General features: G+C 32.9%; 1 protein-coding gene across 2 annotated transcripts in view; it reads left to right on the top strand.

Annotated features, from left to right (window-relative positions):
• LOC125068194 (protein halfway) overlaps window positions 1-20,410 on the top strand; it is a 42,683-nt gene that overhangs the window by 21,591 nt on the left and 682 nt on the right. Inside the window, exons 2-10 of one of the 2 annotated variants that reach the window (XM_047677245.1) lie at window positions 336-344; window positions 8,762-8,833; window positions 12,855-13,041; window positions 15,354-15,479; window positions 17,409-17,609; window positions 18,087-18,256; window positions 19,170-19,355; window positions 19,589-19,747; window positions 20,262-20,366. In XM_047677245.1, the coding sequence (XP_047533201.1) occupies window positions 8,780-8,833; window positions 12,855-13,041; window positions 15,354-15,479; window positions 17,409-17,609; window positions 18,087-18,256; window positions 19,170-19,355; window positions 19,589-19,747; window positions 20,262-20,366 (1,188 nt within the window). In that variant the 5' untranslated portion in view covers window positions 336-344; window positions 8,762-8,779. Of the gene's footprint in view, window positions 1-335; window positions 345-8,755; window positions 8,834-12,854; window positions 13,042-15,353; window positions 15,480-17,408; window positions 17,610-18,086; window positions 18,257-19,169; window positions 19,356-19,588; window positions 19,748-20,261; window positions 20,367-20,410 lie in introns of both variants that reach the window. The other variant, XM_047677244.1, reaches the window with a different exon arrangement.

Raw genomic sequence — 20,410 nt, 5'->3', positions numbered from 1 at the left:
AAAAATGTATATAGCTATACTACAAAACATACAATATTCCGACTTCTATCTTCCGACTCTCGTTTTTAACAGCACCGATACTTTGAATGACGTGATATATGGTAGCCCTAGTCCTAGGCGATCGCTCGATTACCTTATATACCTATTTAACTGGTTGTAATTATTTATTACACGTGTTCGTATGCATCTACATCCGGGTTCTTTAAGTTGACTTTCGACATGAGCGAGATAATTTATAGAGTTCTCGAGGAAAAAATCTTTTGTGTTTAGGAAAAATTGCGATACCAAGTTTTTGTTTGAATATTTTTGTACTTGGTGGTAGGGTTTTCTGGAAGCCCGTCTGGGTAAGTATCATCCACTCACCACTCATTCTACCGCCAAGCAACAATACTTAGTGATGAATTTTCAATAAAAGCGCAAAAGTTATATTTTAAGTAAATAAAGAGGCCAAAAACCCTATTTGTATATTTGCAACTTTCAAAAATGACGAACTTCCATACAAACTTTCATCCTTTTACATTCAGGAGAAATTCATACTATCCTAATACTTCGTGTGCGTTGCCAGTAAGTAATTTTAAAACTTCCTCTAAAACGCGGTGCATCTTCTGGTACAATTTTTTTGTTATATTGGTTTAATACTTTTTCAGTTAAGCATTATAAAAAATACTGCCTCGTCAATTATTAGTATAAACAGATAGATTATCAGTATATATATTAAAAGATCAGTTGAAAACATCAATAAAGTCTTAAGGGATTTATTTTAATCTTTCAGATTATCCATTCTGACGTTATACGCTTGTGGTATCAAAATTACATTCATCGAAATCGTATAACTGGACATTCTTATTGAGTACTACTATTTACTACTACTGTAGTACTATATATAGAGTAGTGTAAGTACTATCTGAAGGGTATTCGATTTTTACATTCAAAGTCTGATGCTAGAAACAATTGCCGTTTCATAATCACAAATCATTTGTAAAAAAATACATTGGTAAAGAAGGGATATTATTCGATACAAGATTATACAGCTGATAAAAATGCTTGTTACTTCCAAGCAGGATATATTACATACATATATAATTGTATTTAACTAACATAACTGTATTTTTAAATGTTGAAAAAGAGTAACTACTGACTACCTTGCCGGTTCATCTCGGTAGAATCTGCATTCCGAACCGATGGTAGCTTCCTTTAGTATAGTTTGTTAAATGACGATCCAAAGGTGCTTGTAAAAGCCTGCTTGAATAAAGTATATTTTGATTGAGAGGTAAAGTACTAGGTATTAACTATCTGATAGAAAATTCATGATCAGTGAAGTGATATTTGATGGTACGGCTTTGTGTAAGTCCTTCTGGGAGGTACCATCCACTCATCATACACTCTACCGTCAAACAGCAACACTTTGTACTGTTGTGTTCCAGTTTAAAGTTGAGTTGAGTGAGCCAGTGTAATAAGTGTGAGGATCTGTATGATAACAACGACAAATTGGTACTAGCATTATTAAAGTCCTTAATAATTCTTATGTAAGCTGAACAAAGTATATATGTTGCTCATATATGAAAATTTATCATAATATATAACAAGTTTATCACGAAAATGACATATAAAATGTTTTTACTATATATATTCTGAACATAATGTGTCGTGTTTGATCAAGTGTGATCACAAAGAGCTTAACCCGTCTGATAAGTGAGTCAGTTTCATTTGATAACATATTGCTATCGTGTTCTGGTGTTATCACTCGCAAATTGCGCTTCGATCACACGATGTTCACTAATAGATGATATTCTACAGCATATTAATACTCGACTTCGATCTCCTGGTCGTACTTCAATAACGATAACTAAGTCCTACTGAGTGATTTGGGTCACGGCAGTTAGTCTCTACACATAAAGCCAACTGCTCTGGACATATTATAACATTTGTGTGCGCAATTACACACACACACAGGTGCACACATAATACCCCTTCATAATCCGATGGTATGATGAGCCGATACGACTGGAAAGAGATTAAACAGAACCTTCACGTGCTTTCAGAGTCAGGTCTGTCTTAATCAAAGGTGCAAACGTAGCAAAAAGTCCGGGCGCTGCGCGTGCGCTTCCTCGCTGATGATTGGTCCATCCAAAGAGATGCCCCAAAACATTTCTTCAAAATTTTTTTGGGGCGCCAGAACGATGTTTGCAGCTGGGTGTATGTTGTACTAAAGCTGGGTCTATTCCGTGTCAATAAATTGTTACTATTTCATTTTCAAGGTTGATGTGCTGCTGGGAATGAGGCACAAAGACAAAAAACCAATCTTCGGTTCAAACGTGGGGTCGCATGGGAAGACCTCGGGATCGCTATAGCGATTAGCTATTGTTATATTAATAAATAACTAATACATGTTTTTCTATCGGTCTTACAAATCGGCCACTGACGGTTTTTTTTTTATATAAATATATTATATACCAGAGCAACATAGTGACTCAGCTCTTAAAATGAGAATAAACAATAAACATATTAAACTTTATTCAAGTAGACTCTTATAAGTACTTTTGACCTGTGAAGATAAATTTAAAGATGTCGTCAGTATGGAATGTAGTTTCTACCGAGAAGAACCGGCAAGTCGTGTTTAAGATTGATAAAAAGAGTACCTACTGAGTTTCTCTTAAACATCAATTCTTTTTTTCTTTATCCTCTACGAAAATCAACGGTACAAAATACTTAGATTCTTATTATCTATAATATTTTGCATGGAAAAAAATGCTTCTATTGATAATGAAAGTATCTATTAATAATTGCTATAAATCTGATAGAGATATGGATGGATGAAAGTGGAGGATGTATAAAGATTTTTATACCTTAAATATAGCTCAGTCAATCCCACTCGAAATCCTTGAAAGACATTTTGCATCATTGCGCGAGGACGTCAGACCGGGCGTCTTCAATTATTCAATGTTTCATTTCCTTTCCTCGTATGAATAAGAGGAAGACGAATTCCTTTACGATATTTTAACCTTTACTAGAAACATCTTAAGGTATATTATCGTATATTTTTTTTATATATCATTTAGTGTATGTTTTGACAGTCCCATAAAAGGGTATGAAGTTTTACAAAATAAGACGTTCCTTGTTATAAAAACATACAAACTACTACTAAACTAGTAAATTTTTAATTCTATTTTATGAGAATAAAAAAAATTAAGTTCTCTGTCAATTTATATTAACAAATGTATTTTTTTAAATTTATGTTATATTTATGGGCATAATAATGTTGATCTTTGCTATTTATGAAGTAAAAATATGTCCACTTTGCATTTCATTCATTGTTCAATTCAATTCATAATTTAATGGCTTTTAGTTATGCTATTCATTCATTGTATTTCTTAAGGCTTCTTTTGACATATTAAATAGATCTTGATCATTAATATTTTGTAGGTATATTTTAATATGGTATGACACTCATTGTAGTATAATATGTAAGAACTTAGTCTTAACTCAGAAATAAAACAAGGTTTATTCATATATAATTTGCTAACAATTTTAAATAATGTTTTATTCTATACGCAGTTTTAAATATATATTCAAGAATCAATTTTCCCGCCATGACGAGTATCTGTCATGTTCATGTAAACAGATTAAAAATATAATATTATAATGTTTATTAGACAAAGTGACAGATACAGATAATAATAATTTATAAATAATATTTATATAATGTAATACATTCTTATTGAGTCTCACATATAATATATAGATATACATATGAGTATAAAAATTATATTAACTTGAAATGTACGTATGAAAGATTGTGAGGAGTGTTGCTGGGTAGGGTTATAATAGAATGTAGAATAGATTCAGTGTGAAGCACCTGCAGCCGACGTATGGATGAGGTGGTATGTGATGATAATTTATTCACCTTTGTTCGTAAACATTGCAATTGCCGACCATGAGAACTAAACTAACGTGAATATGTCTGTACAATACGATCGAATATTATCTTGCAAATTTCCCTATTTGTAACACAGCAAGATACTTTTTGAGATAAAGTCACTCCCTCGGATTTGGTGTCTCTAATTTTATAGTAATTTTCAAAGTGATTACTCTTATGGCGACTTTTTTATTATATATCTAGAATTATATTGGTTCAACCTTTAACGATATTCCTATCCTATTACAACAATGCAGAACGTTATAGTCTAACAGTTAAATAATGAAATGACCTTGAATATTTATTTGTGTGTGTCGATATTATTAAAACGATTTTTATTAATGTTATAAGTCAAAAATAATGATATGTTTCTGTCGACTGTGAAATAACTCAATAACCTTACTGTCGTTACCTTTCGCTAGTTTATTCAGGCTTTTATTTAACTATTGGTTGGTATGAGTGGGTCGAATCTTATAAATGATTTAGCGATGTACAGACAGCAGATTAAGTGGTAATATTGTGAAATCTTTTGGCGCCCGTAAATGCAATATAATAATAGATATTTAACGCTAAGTTTCTTCGATTGATGTAGATCATAAAAAAATCTGTCTGTATAGATCTAGGTGGGCGGACGAGCAAATGGGTCTGTATTTGTTAACAGTTTTTGTCAACGAGCGAATGATCCACGTGTCGTGGAGGTGTGCTTTGTACCTTAAGACCTTTTCTGTACTGTTCTGACAATAGTAGACTGAAGAATAGTTGTGATTTGTAAGCGTGAACAATGTTTTTTTAATCATGTTTTTTTTTCTTATATAAATTTTATTTTATAACTTGTAAGTTAAATAGTTTTTGTAATTGATTTCTTGAGATTAATTGGTGAGTTAGCCTGCGAGATGTACGTTGTAAAATTTCTAAGATTTTGATATGTACCTATATTGTATATATATATAATTAGATACTTTGTTTGCTTGCAAAGAAAACGAGTCAAAGATTAAGCTTAGGAATTTCAATTGAAACATGCACGGGACGATTCTACTAAATAATAACGGTAATGATACGTTCGATATCGTAATTGAAGTATTATATCGGATACGATACGATCCAACTCTGTTCAAACCCGCAACTGGATCGTTGGTTTGGTAGAATAGATACTCTGCTGATCGGCAACGAATGCGTTTCGATTTTATTGCAATAAATTGTCAATTTTTTAGTAGAACAAATCCCTCGCTTTGTTTTCCTTCACTTAATGGCGAACATGAGATAAATAAAAAAAAAAAAGATAAATTAAAAATACCCGCTGAGTTTCTTTCGCCGGCTCTTCTCAGGTCAAATTTTCGATGGTAGTTTTTAATTTGTATCTTCTATATTGAATAAATGATTTTGATTTGATTTAAACTCCAATAATTGAGCAATATTTGAATATGTGTTTTTGTGTGCATCTCTAAGTTATGAGATTATGATGAAACTTTGTAGAATTGTGATACGTACAATCACTAAGGTTTCAATTCAAAGAAAGGTTTTTATATGTTTAAATTTGACTTTGTATTTTTGTCCTTCAATAAAAACAATTAACGTCGACCCTTCTCCTACCTGTGCGAAACCGGGTCGGGTAGCGAGTGATTTACTAGAATTCTTGTCAATGATTCCAAAAAAATCTGGTATAAATAAATATTTATGCATTATGTTCCAAGAATGACTTTACAATCTTCTCGTAACGCGTGCATCATTTTATGTTATTAAATGCTTAGTCATTCCACTTCACGTATCGTAACCGCCTACGTGTATTTTTTATAAACATTTTACCTTCCACCGCAACACAAACCAGTAGGTATGTGTAATGTATATAATACATGCTGTATCCTCGTCATTGTAGACTAAAAAACATCCGAGTTATATGATACCGCAGAAAATAGTTTTGTATGATAAGAAGTGAGTAGACTTTTTTATTTAATACATAAGCCTGATGGCTTAGTGCTTACAACTGCCTCGCTCGCTTATTGGTTATCTAATTAGGCTGCAGATCCCAAAGTCTTGGATTCGAGCCCTGTTTTCTACATCGAATTCGTAGTTACTGGAATTTAAAAGTCGTTTAACCTTGAACCTTGATTCGTATCAACTGTTCTACTGATTGCTGATAGAATAGACAATGCACTTATGTTTGTGCGTGTAATAAAAAAATATCTTGAGAAATGTTTGTTTTATGGAGAATGGGCTATGTCCTCATCATCGAATCTACCTCTTCAAAGTTTCAACCGAGACAAGTACATAGAGTCATAAACTTTTTAAGGCTTATCGGTATTGAGTAGTGCTAGATTTAGTATAGAGGATGAATGAGTTAGGATATGAGGTCGCCCATAATACTAGAATCTAGAACAAATAAAAAAAACGTAATTTATGTATCCACCTGGCAATGTATGTATCCGCTGGCAATACTTTGGCAAAATATATGTGTACGCAAAGATGATTACGTACTACGTGTGGTTCATATCATTAAATGTACATATCAATCAATACACCGTACGTTCACCTCGTGTTTTGCTAAGAAACTTGATCCGCGCTTCGACAATTTATGACTAGTGCAGATTTGGACGGCTTTTGTACAAAAACTTGGTACGATTGTACGAAGTGAACTTAAAAAATAATGAGTCAATATTGAAAGGCACAACGTTTTTCATTAACATTCAATTACATACCAGATAATTCTGTTAAAATGCTGTAAAAATGACCACCTCTTTTGCCAAATATTCCACGACTTCTGATGAAAACAATCAGAGAGTGAATTGCGATCGATAAACTACTACTAATATTTTCAACTATTTTTATTTTTATACTCTTGTTAGCTCAAGGAATCAAGATATTTTACCGTTGTAAAAATGATTCAATAGAGATCAATTCTGTGCTTTTCGTTTTTTTTTAAATACTATAACACGCGAAGTTACTTTGGAACACAATAAATTCGTTTCAGTAATATTTGTGATGTTTCAGTCGTCTTCAATGACGGTTGCATAAAATGTGAGTTACAATTGATAAGATTTCTTAATTTTTAAAGTTAACTATACTTTAAAAAATCGATGAATTGACTGGATATGTTAATAAAATTCAACTAAACGTATCTTATCTGTTAATCAACAAATACTAACTACAAATTATTTTATTATCTATTTAATCTTATACTGAATGATATGCCTTATTTATTATGTTTTTTTTTTTTTTTAATAACGATTTAAATTAATTGATTAGCAATGTAGTAATATAGTATTATTTTTATTACAAGCTTTTTGTTATCTTCACCGTGTAGATTAAAATTTTGAGCAGAAATAGTGCCCAAACTTTTGGTGTTGATTGACACTAGTATTCTCAATTTCATTTGTTTTTATTCACAGATTAAATAAAATAATGCTTAATTTGATGTCTGATGTCTTAATTTTTGAAGTTAAATTTCTTTAGGCGAGTTATTTTTTATGATGTTCGCGCAATGTGATAGGACAGCTACAGGAAGTTACTCGCTAAACCTTCAATTAAATGTCAAATTTATTACGCAAAATTGAGAATGTTTTTAAATTTGTGGCGAAAGAAGAATAAATGACATGGGTCATAATAGTAAATATTATTTTATTTTAATTAAGTAGATTATTATTATTTTGTTCTAATAAATCATTTGCGTGCCATTAAAAAACGTTTTTAATTACGTCGAGGAAGTAGAACTTTCACGCTCCGTTTTTTTATATCAATATATTATTCTCTGTTAATTTGTTCAACGATGTTATCAACAACATTGGTATAGTTAGTGTTTTTAAACGCTATGCTATTTTCTTCGTGTGCACCTTCTCCAAAAGTCGGCAGGTCTAGTCGTTTTGCATGCTCGGAAACAAGTTTATCTAGTAATAAACAGTATAAATGTTATATATTACGATGGCAACGTGCAAACTTGCCAGCGTGCATAATTTATTGCAACCTGATCCTGTTTGTTTATTGCACTCCATTGCAAATTGTAAACAAACGCAATTAAATTTGATTAATAAAATTGATGACGTTTTGCGTGTGTTGAAATTATTTAATCGTTATAATTAATTATATTTAGAACTAAGATGAGCATATTACAAAACTATATTAAAAATAGCCAATGGACCGCGTGGAATCGTGACATCAAGAAGATTTCGTTGCATTTATATCGATTTTATTATTATTAGTTGCGATAATACATACCGTATTATCGCAACTAATAATAATAAAATAATTGCGGTAAAATAATCGGCTTTTAAATAAACTTAACAAATATAATATAATTTGTATTTTTTTTTTGCTGTCTGTACTCTTAGTCGTATCACGCACACTAAGACATTTTGATAGCACGAGCGTCACTCATATTAATGTCAATGGATAGACGTATAGTTTTATTATTTTGATCTCGAGTTCATACCGGCGAAATGCCAATTCTTTAAAACAGTTTTCCTGCGCTTCGTTTGTTTTTATATTCATCTTCTCTTAAGCAAATAAACTGAGCATTATTTAACAGTCGGTTGTTTGAGTGATTAAAAGAAATTAATTTCTTTTAACTCCATCATAAATCTTTTAAGTAATTATGTTAATTCTATATAAGAATTATATATTGTATTTTACCAGCTGTACATATTGCATTAAATATGTTTACTGGTCGAAAATGGGATGTCATTGGTTTAAATAATATCTATTGTGGCTCTCTTGTTGAGGTCTCAGGGCATTAGCTGTTCCTGATTCGGCCTGATTATATTATATATACAATTGACTAAATATTAAGTTTAAGAGTTAATTACACTAAAATATTTCTACTATGATACTTAATTTAATGTATTGTTTCAGGTAAAGATCTGGTGCTATCTCCTGATGTTCCTCATATTCAATATGGGGTTCGTGGAGACGAGGTTGGAAGAAATGGATGTAAGAAATTATTTTAAAAGATTAAGTTATTGAGTTATGCGATGATTGTTTGATTTTACTTGGTGGCAGGGCTTCGTGCAAGCCCGTCTGGTTAGGTACCACCCACTCATCAGATATTATACCGCCAAACAGCAGTACTCAGTATTGTTGTATTTCAGTTTGAAGGGTGAGTGACAACAGGTACAAGGTACTTAACATCTTAATTCCCAAGGTTGGTGGCGCATTGGTAATATAAGGAATGGTTAATATCTCTTACAGCGCCATTGTCTATGGGCGGTGGTGAGCACTTACCACCAGGTGGCCCCGTTGCTCGATCGCCAACCGATATCACATAAAAGAATAATTAAAAAAATTGTGAGTTCAAACCCATCAACATCGAATATTCTTGTTGTGCTTTGTTTGTTATTCATTTCGTATATCGGTTGTAAATCTGTGGACTAAGCTCCAAGTCCAGATGTGGGCAATTACTTTAGAGTTATATTTAACAACATATTATCATCAGATGTCCCAGTATCGAGATATTATCTCCGATACTCAAGAGTACAGTTTCTATACAGTTTTTATAATCAAAGGCCGTTTCAATAGTCACACTACATGTAACTGTTTTTTGCTGACGTATGTTACTATGGTAAAAACTGGTTTGTTAATAATAATAATTAGGCACTTAAGTAATTATAAGTCATATTGACTGCAAATTTAGCATAGTTATTCCTTTAGCGACGTAAACTCTCAGGTTATTGGGAATATTAAGTCCGAGGAAGGGGGCTGGGGAGAATTGGACTTATTAGAAGACACAGCTTTGTTGTAAACTAAGGTTCCTTTAAGTGTCTCCTCTAATTACGTACTAATGTTTTTTTTATTATCAAAAAAATAATATTAATTTACTATGGCTTTGATACCTTATCGAATCTTTTTGATCGAACTTCGACTCAACCTAACCAAAACAAATCACACTAACTAAAAGTCAATTCTACGAATTATATTAGCATTAGCATTAGCAGCCTGTAAATTTTCCCACTGCTGGGTTAAAGGCCTCCTCTCCCTTTGAGGAGAAGGTTTGGAGCATATTCCACCACGCTGCTCCAATGCGGGTTGGTGGAATACACGTGTGGTAGAATTTCGTTGAAATTAGACACATGCAGGTTTCCTCACGATGTTTTCCTTCACCGCCGAGCACGAGATGAATTATAAACACAAATTAAGCACATGAAAATTCAGTGGTGCCTGCCTGGGTTTGAACCCGAAATCGGTTAAGATGAACGCGTTCTAACAAACTAAGGGTCAATTCTACGAATTATAACGGTTACTATACTAAGATTCTACTACGATCCAACTTCGACTGAACCGCAATTACATATTGGATACATAAAATATACAAAAATAAATATACAAATATATTCTATTTTCCATTCGATAAAGTGACAAAATGTTACTAGAATTAATCCCTAAATTATTGTAATACTAACCTCGAATTACGTCTTAATTCCAAAATAATTATTATATTTTATTATTTTTTTAAACATTTTTTCATTTGTTTATAATCAATGTATTTATTACAACGAAAATCACTTAAAGCGGATAACGTTATTAGTAAAACCAATTAAGTCGCGTTTACTTAAACTAATGAACTTGATTCATCGCATATTTATTTCTATAACGAACTCAATACCTGTACCGACTTTGCTCGGGTAGAATAAGTTTATATACCTTTAGGTAATGGATGTTTTAAAAAAAAATTGGGCTCAATTATTACCCTCATAAAAATCATGTAAATATTGTCATTTAAAAGAGACAACGATGATTTCCGTTATTATCTGTTAAATTCGTATTTTATTAATCGGGAGGAACCTTGCTTATATGTCTTTAAAGCATACAATGTTACCAGTTTTTTTTTATAAATAAAATTTCTTAGAGCTAGAAATAACTAAAAAAAAATAATTTTACGCCGACGAGCTAATGGGCCACCTTATTTTAACCACCACCGCCCTGAGACATTGGCACCGTAAGAAATATTCATCATTCCTTACATCACATCAATGCGCCACCAACATCGGGAGCTAGGATGTTATGTACTTTGTGCCTGAAGTTCCACTGGCTGACTCACAATTCAAATCGGAACACAACACTGTTTTTCAAGTTAAACGTCAAAATTTTCGCAATTCATAAATTATCTGTTTATTCGCGACTTTGTCCGGATCAAGTTGACATTTTGTTTTGCAATGCACGAGGTCGTAAGCTATAAGATAGCTATTAAAAAAAAACAAACAAACAAACATAAAACGATAATTTTTAAATAAATAAAGTCGAATTCAACTGATGTACAACATTTTCAAATATTATCCATAGCAATATTAATTTATATTTGCTTATGTATGGAAGATTTGCATTTTTAATTTTTATATATTTTCGAAATAACGAATAAGTATGAGAACAAATTAAGAACTTAAATACACATAAATATTTATAATATGTCAGTCTACATAATAAGGAAATGGGGAAAACATTCATTTACTAAAAATTATGTTTTTGGATTTAACATTATGTACTGAGCGAGTTTACTTTTAAATGCGTTAAAACGACCAGAGTTCATAATTTCGGATGGTGTTTTATTATATATACACTCGTACATAAAACGTTTATATTGTACGACCAACATACAAATTTTTTTTGTGGGCTAGACCTTCTCGCGAGTACACAGAAAAAGTCACCAATTATTTTTAACCGCTCAAATGTTTTAGACACACAATATTATTATATTCGTACTTAAATGTTAGTGATTGTTTGTATAAATTTAATTATTCAGGTGGATGTATTTGTGTTAGTAAAATGTTATTTCGGTTTCCTTTACTTAGCCCGAGCTATATTTGAAACACTAGCGTTCTTTTCTAAGCTATCTTCGCCCTCGTTTAATTGCAAAGGGGTTAAGAGCCCTTTTATCGTCTAGGGCCATTATTCAGCTTATAGCAAGCTTGCAAGTGATGAATAATAGATAGAAAGTGCTCGGTTCGTTATCTATTCGCTGCTTTTTAAATTGATTGGAGATATATAGGGTATATCTTTGCCGTATGTTGTCCCTTTATTACCTTAGAATTAATCGTTGTGAGAAAAAAATCGCTTGTTTTCTGTACCTCGTTATATTTTATAAATCTTAGTGTATATTTTAGTTTGTGTCTTGGTGAGCATTAAGAACATATATGTATATACAATAAATCTACATTGAGTCTATGCCGGCCACGGACTGTTAATTTATTTTCCATCGCAAAGTGAAGATACTGACAAAAAATGCACTTATAATAATTGCGACCAATCCCAATAATTTTGTGGGTCAAAACACTTTAAATCTTTAGTTAAATTTTGAGAAATAAGAAATTAAATTATTTGATAAAGTGTATTGACCCCGTCTTAATCATACCCTCGACTATTAATTAAATTAAGCTAAAATGTAATTTAAAAGTAATAACAAGAAACAGTTCCACCGTCTGCCCTTTGGGAAGGGAAACCATATGCACCACGCTGCTCCATCCGGGTTGGTGAACACATATGGCACATTTCATCCGACATTTTATGTCATGCAGGTTTTCTCACGATATTTTTCTTCACCGAAAATCCTGAAGAATTATAAAAACAACTTAGGCACATTCAAATTCAGTGTTAAATGCCCGGCCCGCAATCATTGGTTCTTTACATATTAAGTGGTCACCACCACCCATAGACAATGGCGCTGTAAGAAATATTAACCATTCCTTACATCACCAATACGCCACCAACCTTGGGAACTAAGATGTTATGTCCCTTGTGCCTGTAGTTACACTGGCTCACTCACCCTTCAAACCGGAGCACAACAATACTGAGTACTCCTGATTGGCGGTAGAATATTTGATGAGTGGTTGGTACCTACCCAGACGGGCTTGCACAAAGCCCTACTACCAAGTGAATATTATGGTCATTTTAAACTTAATTAAACCCAATAATTGCAATTCTTTAAAAGCTTTTAAAATGAACCTATCGGTTTAACTTCCAGCCGCGCCCACCATCAACGGAGAAGCCTAAGCCGGAGGCACCTCGCGTGGAGCTGAAGAAGGGTAAATGCTTTCACATGTCTCGGGAGCATTGCCCCACTGAACCTAAGTGCACGCGCGTGGATCCCGTCTCCGTGTTTTGCTGTGACGTGGACAGTTTCAGACTGAAAGAGGCGCTTGCTATTACAAGTGAGTTGAAGTCATTTGAATTATTTTATGTACTTTTTATCTATTTTATTTAAGCCCACTTACTTATGTATATAGAAGTTAGGGTTGGCTGAATACTCCAAACCTTCAAACGTTTCAAGCGTTTGTTACATCAGAAAGTAATGTATTTTTAAATGGTTTCTTTGTATCTATTATATTAATAACTTGAAGTTCCAATATACTTTTACTTTCAAATATAAAATTAGGAGCATCCGCTGAGACTGCTAAAATTTATGCCAAGCTTGACATACTGAACACGACTAAGTGGCACTTCTCGCTGGTTTAACTTCTTATTATTTTATTATTACATAGCTATCTCTGGAATGTCGCTACTGAATATCAGCTTGTAGGATTGGTTCCTGATATCATTACAATATTTAACCCCTTATAAATTTCCATGGTATTACCAGATACTGAAAGTGCACCCCTACATTACTGAGATACCATTAAACACCACGAAACGCCCTGCGAAGCCATCCTTTGGAGGGTGTCTATCTTCTAACGTCTGTGTTGCCCGACCAAACCGCGTATATTTAATAGGGTGGATAGGCTTCCTACTGGGCAGGTTCCAGTCTGGACCGCAAGAATGTGTAGTTGTGGTTAGTGTAAACTAGTTTCACATTTAAAAAAAATACGTTACATTTTTGTACATAAATAATAATTGTCAATGTGGTGATTTTTAAGAACCTATTATTGTTTAATTTATAATCTCAAAATGAATTTTAAGGACATTCAGTGTTGCTCACGGCACTTTAACCGAAAAGCACGAGATAAATTACAGAAATTATGAAATTTCAATACATAAAGTTTATTTGAGTTGGGGAGTCCACGACGTATTCTAAGGACTAGGTATTACCCTTTTTATTTAACACAAACAAACCTTTACGAGTGTGATCGTTGCGGAATGTGAGACGACCTGCGTGTGCGCCGGCGCCCGCGACGTCGTAAATATATCACGACAGAATGCCCGGACGTGATTGCATTGTTTTTGTTTGTTTATTTTTAAAACAAATAACCTTGATTACGTCGAAGGATACATTTTAAACTAGGTTATTAAAGCTCAAGGTTGAAAACATTATACACCGATATATCGGTAATAAATGCAGGTTTTTTTTATTAGTAGCTATTTATATTCTTGCATAGTTATTAATAAGCTGACATTATAATCATGACCATGTAGAAATATCTAAAATTAATCCTAGATTTATGTATGATTCACATTTATATTTGATTTATTTATAAATGAATGTCAGCAGACAACGTTTATGCTTTTTAATTAACACAAACTTTCAAAACCACAATCATAGGTAAGTTCAGAATAAAAAAATATTTATTCAGGTGATAGCGTTACATTAAAATTGTAATTTAAAGTAATCACCGGATCGGAATCTAGATTCTACCGATAAGAACCGGTAAGAAATCCAGAACCGAAGATGAGTTGATGATATCTTGTCATTTTAATTTCTAAGTATAACCCATTGTAACCCAAAGTGAACCACGATCTAAAATATTATATCTCTGTGTTTGTAATTATACTGACTCACGAATCCTTTAAATACTTAACGAAATAGGTAAAATGTATAGTTAGAAACATTAATATTACTGCTTCATACAAATTTAAATATAAGTTAAAATATAATGGTCAAAGCGCACGATCCTCGATTCTAGGCACGCATATATACGATTATAACTATTTGTTCTCGCCGTAGCCTTGATAGCAAAAATAACTTATAATCAGTATAAGAACGTATTGTTGGTGATATTGCGCGACGACTTGGCTATAAACGCGATATATATTCATTACTGACAAAGAAAAATAGCTTAATATACGTGACATTTAAACGTATCGATTTAATTATGATATTCGTCTCGAATAATATTTTTTATTACAGACAATGGATCATAATACATACATATTTTTGGACTTAGATAAATATAATATATATGGTCAAAAAGAAATGGCTAGACTGGTAGCAGTATATCCCTGTTGAATCGCATTTTTTTCAGTTTATCAACATAATCTGTGTTACGGCTATAAGTTTCTTAGTATTATAAATCAGCTGTTTTTCTACCGGTAGTTGGCACGATTAAGTTTTATACAGGTACACTCAATAGATGTTAAAGTGTCAAACTGTAACACTGTGTTCCAGTTTTCCTGTTTGAATGATGAGAGGCGGTTCACTGACGGTTTTAGAAGTTGCTTGCATTGCTTACATTACATGTTTCTATGGAAGATGGTGATCATGTATGTCTTTATAAATGTTTAAGACAAACCTCTGTTCTTTTTCCTACAGTGACACAGAATACAACTAATCTCCACGTGCTGAACGCCACGATAGACGAGTTGGACGTCTCGCAGGCAGTCTTCCGTCGCCTCACTTCCATGGCGCTCACCGATGGGAACATTGGCAAGATCGTCGGTAAGCGAATATATTTTATAATTAAACTAAGGAAATAACTATATATAAACTATGTATAAATTTAACAAATATAATTTAATTTGTATTTTTTTTGCTGTCTTAATGTCTAATTACACGTAGTGGGGCGCACCTTCCTGATTGAATAGATCTGCATTGACCCATAAATATGATCACAGGTACAATAGTACCGGCGTCTTGGGATTAATGGCGTAGGATGGACTATAGAAGGCGTATTCTTTTTATAGAATTCGTATTATACTAGCTATTCATTCCAACATTACATGTATAGGTCAAATATTTAGATTTGTTTTAAACATAGTAACGCATACAAATATAGGATGCGCAAAATGTGATGAGACTTTATCGGTCGAATTGACTTTAATAGTTTTGTATTTGTTGACATTTTGTGAAAATAATATGTATAATTTTAATTATATATAATTAATACCATTTGTTTAGTAACTAGTGATCAGCTTGAATATTATTAATAATAAATAAAATACACACAAGACGTTATTTATGTAATCCCTCGGGTTAGCGTTTAGAGCTGTTGACAGAAAGTCTTGTTTATATAATGGAATTTTGACCACTGGAACACTTGAACTTCGAACACTTGACAAAGACACTTAACTATTATTATATAATCTGGCGTCAGATTTTGACAGATATATAAGGTAAATAAGTACTCGTATAGTATTTGTGTAGTCTCTTTTGTTAAAACGTACCTTTGGTTATTATAATGAGCAAACTAAAAGTGTAAAGCAAGACAGTTTCGATATTGTTTTAAATATTGATAAATGATATTAGTAATAACCTTTTTTTACTTACAATTGTGAATAATTTGTTTAAAATGTAATGTGTTATGGGTATTTTATTGGAGATCTAATAAATAACTTTAAAAAAGTTTGGTATAGCTCTATTGTAAACCGTTGTATGAAATAAATTATAATTGCGTATTTGTTTATGCAAGCCGAGGACGCTTCAGATATAAAACGAAATAAGAGTAAGTATTATAAGTTACGTGGGACGTATGATTGTTGTTTTGTAATTTAATTAAAACAAAGAACGAAAATAAATTGTTTCGGCGCACTCAAAGCTTTATAAAATTTAAAAAATATTTAAGTGTTTTTTTATAGTCAAGCGTCACTGTTTGCAATTCTTCCAAAATGAAACAACAACAATTTCAAGGTGAAAGGGCCCCATTCCTTTTAAAGAGGCTTGGCGATAATTTCTCATTGAAGGAAGTACTGTAGATGTAGCAGAAATTAGTTAGCTGTTTTACTTCACGAGATCATATCTAAACCCAGATAAAAATCATGAAAAGTAATTGGGGTTCCAATTTTCTGCACGATTATTGGTATCCTCAAAACGATAATAAAAGTTGAATAGCGATTCTTATTGCTTGTTGTAATGATTTACAACAAGCAATAAGAATTGCTGTTTGATAACAAGACCTTTCGGTTTTTGAACATTCGCAGTTGATTTCATATTTAAATTCGCAATATACAAAAAGGACAAACACTACAGATATTAAAGCACGAAAATAGCCGACAGGTTTCTCAATATGGCGGTCAAAGATCTTCCTTTTTATAATTTTGGTGAAGTCATATCGTTTTTGATCCACGGTATCCTTGTAAAACTCATCGAAAATCGGCGAATATTTAAGCTTAATATATGGTAATGTAATAATAATAATATTGGGTATCTTCTAACAAATTTTACAGAAAATACATTATAGAGACTTAGGTAATGCAAATTAAAAAACCAATATTTTCAAATTATACGTTTAGACTATTATTGTCTTACAACAACAATTAATGAAATAATAAATATATAATAATAATATATAATAAGTATAAACTTGCGTTGTATACTTTTGTCTGTATGAAGAGGACAAAATTTTCAATTTTTTTTTTAATATCTTATCAGGTCAATTCCCAAAGTACTCTTCGATCGCGTGTCTCAATATTTCCAACAACAATCTGAGCAGCGCGACTCTTCAGTCATCCATCCAGAGACCGTTCGCCTACCTGTTCACCCTGACGGTCCTCGATGCTTCAGCCAACAATCTCACAGAGTTCCCGTTAAGTTTGGTTCAGAGTAACAGAAAGATTTCCGTGGATTTGTCAGGTGAGACTTAATTCTTTTTCGCCAGATGCAATATCAATTTCTTTAAATTTTTAAAGCAGAGAAATAGAATCAGAACTAATAAAATTATATTTTTGACAAAAAAGTCTTAATAGCAATATTTCAATAAAAACTCGTTTTTTAACTTAAATCACATTAAAGTACACGTACATTTAAATTTATTTTTGAAAGCTGAGCTATATTCTTTTTAAATAAAGTGGAAATATTTTTTGGAACATCAGACCTAACGTTCAACTAATTTTCTACTAAACTTCGACAGACTTTACAAAGGAGCCATTTTTTCGACAATTTGATCTCTTCTTACATTTGTTATAATTTATTATTGAAACAAAAAATCTATACACATATCAGTTTATGTTTGAAGTACCTCTTTATATCAATACGATAAATACCCTCAAACAATAATTTTTAAACCTAATTTTATGACGAAATGTTTAACTGGTCCGATTATCCCCACAGGTAACAATTACCTTCCATGCAAGCACTTCCAGAAGGCGATGGAAACTAACAGTAGCTCACTGGTGACATTTCTCAACTACGAGCGTACGTATTGCGCCCTCGACCTGACGTTTAACTGGTTCAAAGACGTGCAAGTTGTCCAAATCGACCATTTAAGAGTTCAAGAAGAGGTAATTAGATATTGAGCTTGTGACAGACAATAATGAATCCTAGTTGGTGGAATCCAGATAGGATTGAATAGGTGATGGTCGTAAATTGCAATGGGAACTAGAGTAGCTTATAAAGAAAGTTTTAGGTTTTCACTAGACTTTAAAATAATGAACGAAAGAATTATATTTGAAATTGAACTATTTGCCTGCAATTCATTCTCATGATATTATGAGCCGAGATGACCCAGTGGCTAGAACGCGTGCATCTTAACCTATGATTTCGGGTTCAAACCCAGGCAGGCACCACTGAAATTTCATGTGCTTAATTTGTGTTTATAATTCATCTCGTGCTCGGCGGTGAAGGAAAACATCGTGAGGAAACCTGCATGTGTCTAATTTCAACGAAATTCTGCCACATATGTATTCCGCCAACCCGCATTGGAGCAGCGTGGTGGAATATGCTCCAAACCTTCTCCTCAAAGGGAGAGGAGGCCTTTATCCCAGCAGTGGGACATTTACGGGCTGCTAATGCTAATGCTACACAGACATTATGTATACAGCAACAAAAATATTTCGTTATAATGAAAATACAATCAACATGTTATTTTGTTATCTACATTGGCATGATCGAAATACCTTGATTATATGTGTAGATAGACTGACAAAACTGAAAACGCGTTGAAAAAAATTGTGGCCAACAGTGGACCTCAAAGTACACGCATACTAGTAAAGTGGTGTTGTCATTTATTATGACGTTTGGCGAGTGTCAAGCGTAGCTGTCACGCACACCAAGATAATAAAGAGGTTTTTTTGTTTACATTATTTGGTACTGCGACACTAACTACATATATAAAGAATCTAAGCCAAATGGCTAAGCCACTCAACATAGTACTGTGTGATACCTAACACTGATTATAATTCATTTCATTTCCAGTTGAGTGCAAGTTGTCGTAATATACGACCCGCTAATGCGAACTGCACCTGCATACCCGATCGGCTGGAACTTCTGGGGGGTGAGGTCACCAATTTGGTAGCAGTGGACTGTTCCATGCGACATCTTAAGGTCATGCCCACTAATCTGCCGCCCAACACGGCCAAGTTGAACGTTTCATACAACAATGTGAGTAGTCAAAACCCAAAATTTTGAAAATTCAAAATATTATACAATCGCTGTTGATAAATAATTATATAGAATTAAAAAGTACAGGATTATATTTCGTTTTAAATAAGTAATGAATAATATAATGTGAATTTTATTTTGTTTTCTGAATGACCACATACTGGCATTAATATAAAGTCAATCGACTCATCTCATTTTGGTCTAATTTATTACAAAAACCGTTTATAATTCAGATCACTTCTCTCCAAGCGGTGTCCGACGACCCGACGTATGAGCACCTGAGGCAGCTACTGGTGGACTATAACGACATTGCTAGCATCGTGGAGTTAGAAGGCACCAAGTTCATAGATAACTTTATGGTGTTTTCTTTAACGCACAATAAACTTAAGACGGTGAGTTGCTTGAATTTAATATTAGAAATAAAAAGGTTTGTTTACATTTAAAAATAATAATGGAAAGTTTTGGCTTAGAAATATTTATAAGACTTTTACTATATATTGGTTTGTTTTCGTTCTGAACGATTCAGGACACGGAAACCTTTCTCAAAAGACACAATTGACAAACCGTACGCACGAGATACGGTGTGTACAAATGTGTACTTTATATTCACTGACTCTTATAATACGATGGGACCGCAAATTCGAAACGTCAAAAGGATTCAGGCTTGAGGCCAACGGTTTCTCGAGGCAAGACTGTCATTTGTGTACAGCCAACTTCCACTACCGTAAATTACTTGTCAGAGAACTTCGATCGCTTTCTTTGGTCCAATCCAAGATAAAATCTAAGAACCTGACTGACTGACTAATGAGACAGGTATTAGTATCTTTTGTCTCGTTCACTCCAAAAGTTCGTCAATGGTAAGGGTATTATTATATTATTATGTTTATAAGGTCTTTAATATTCCAGATCCACACGTACGTTATGTCCAATTGCTTCATAACGACGGGACCTTCGTTTCTGATCGGCGGGAACTACATACACTGTGATTGTAACACGGAAAAAGTTGTAAAGGTATTATCTTCTTTAACATTCTGATTTAATTTGTTGGCCCTTGG

This window comes from Vanessa atalanta, chromosome 13 (assembly GCF_905147765.1).
Source record: "Vanessa atalanta chromosome 13, ilVanAtal1.2, whole genome shotgun sequence".
Taxonomy (NCBI): domain Eukaryota; kingdom Metazoa; phylum Arthropoda; class Insecta; order Lepidoptera; family Nymphalidae; genus Vanessa; species Vanessa atalanta.
The sequence above is the reverse complement of the archived record's forward strand: the minus strand, read 5'-3'. Positions and strand labels throughout refer to the sequence as shown.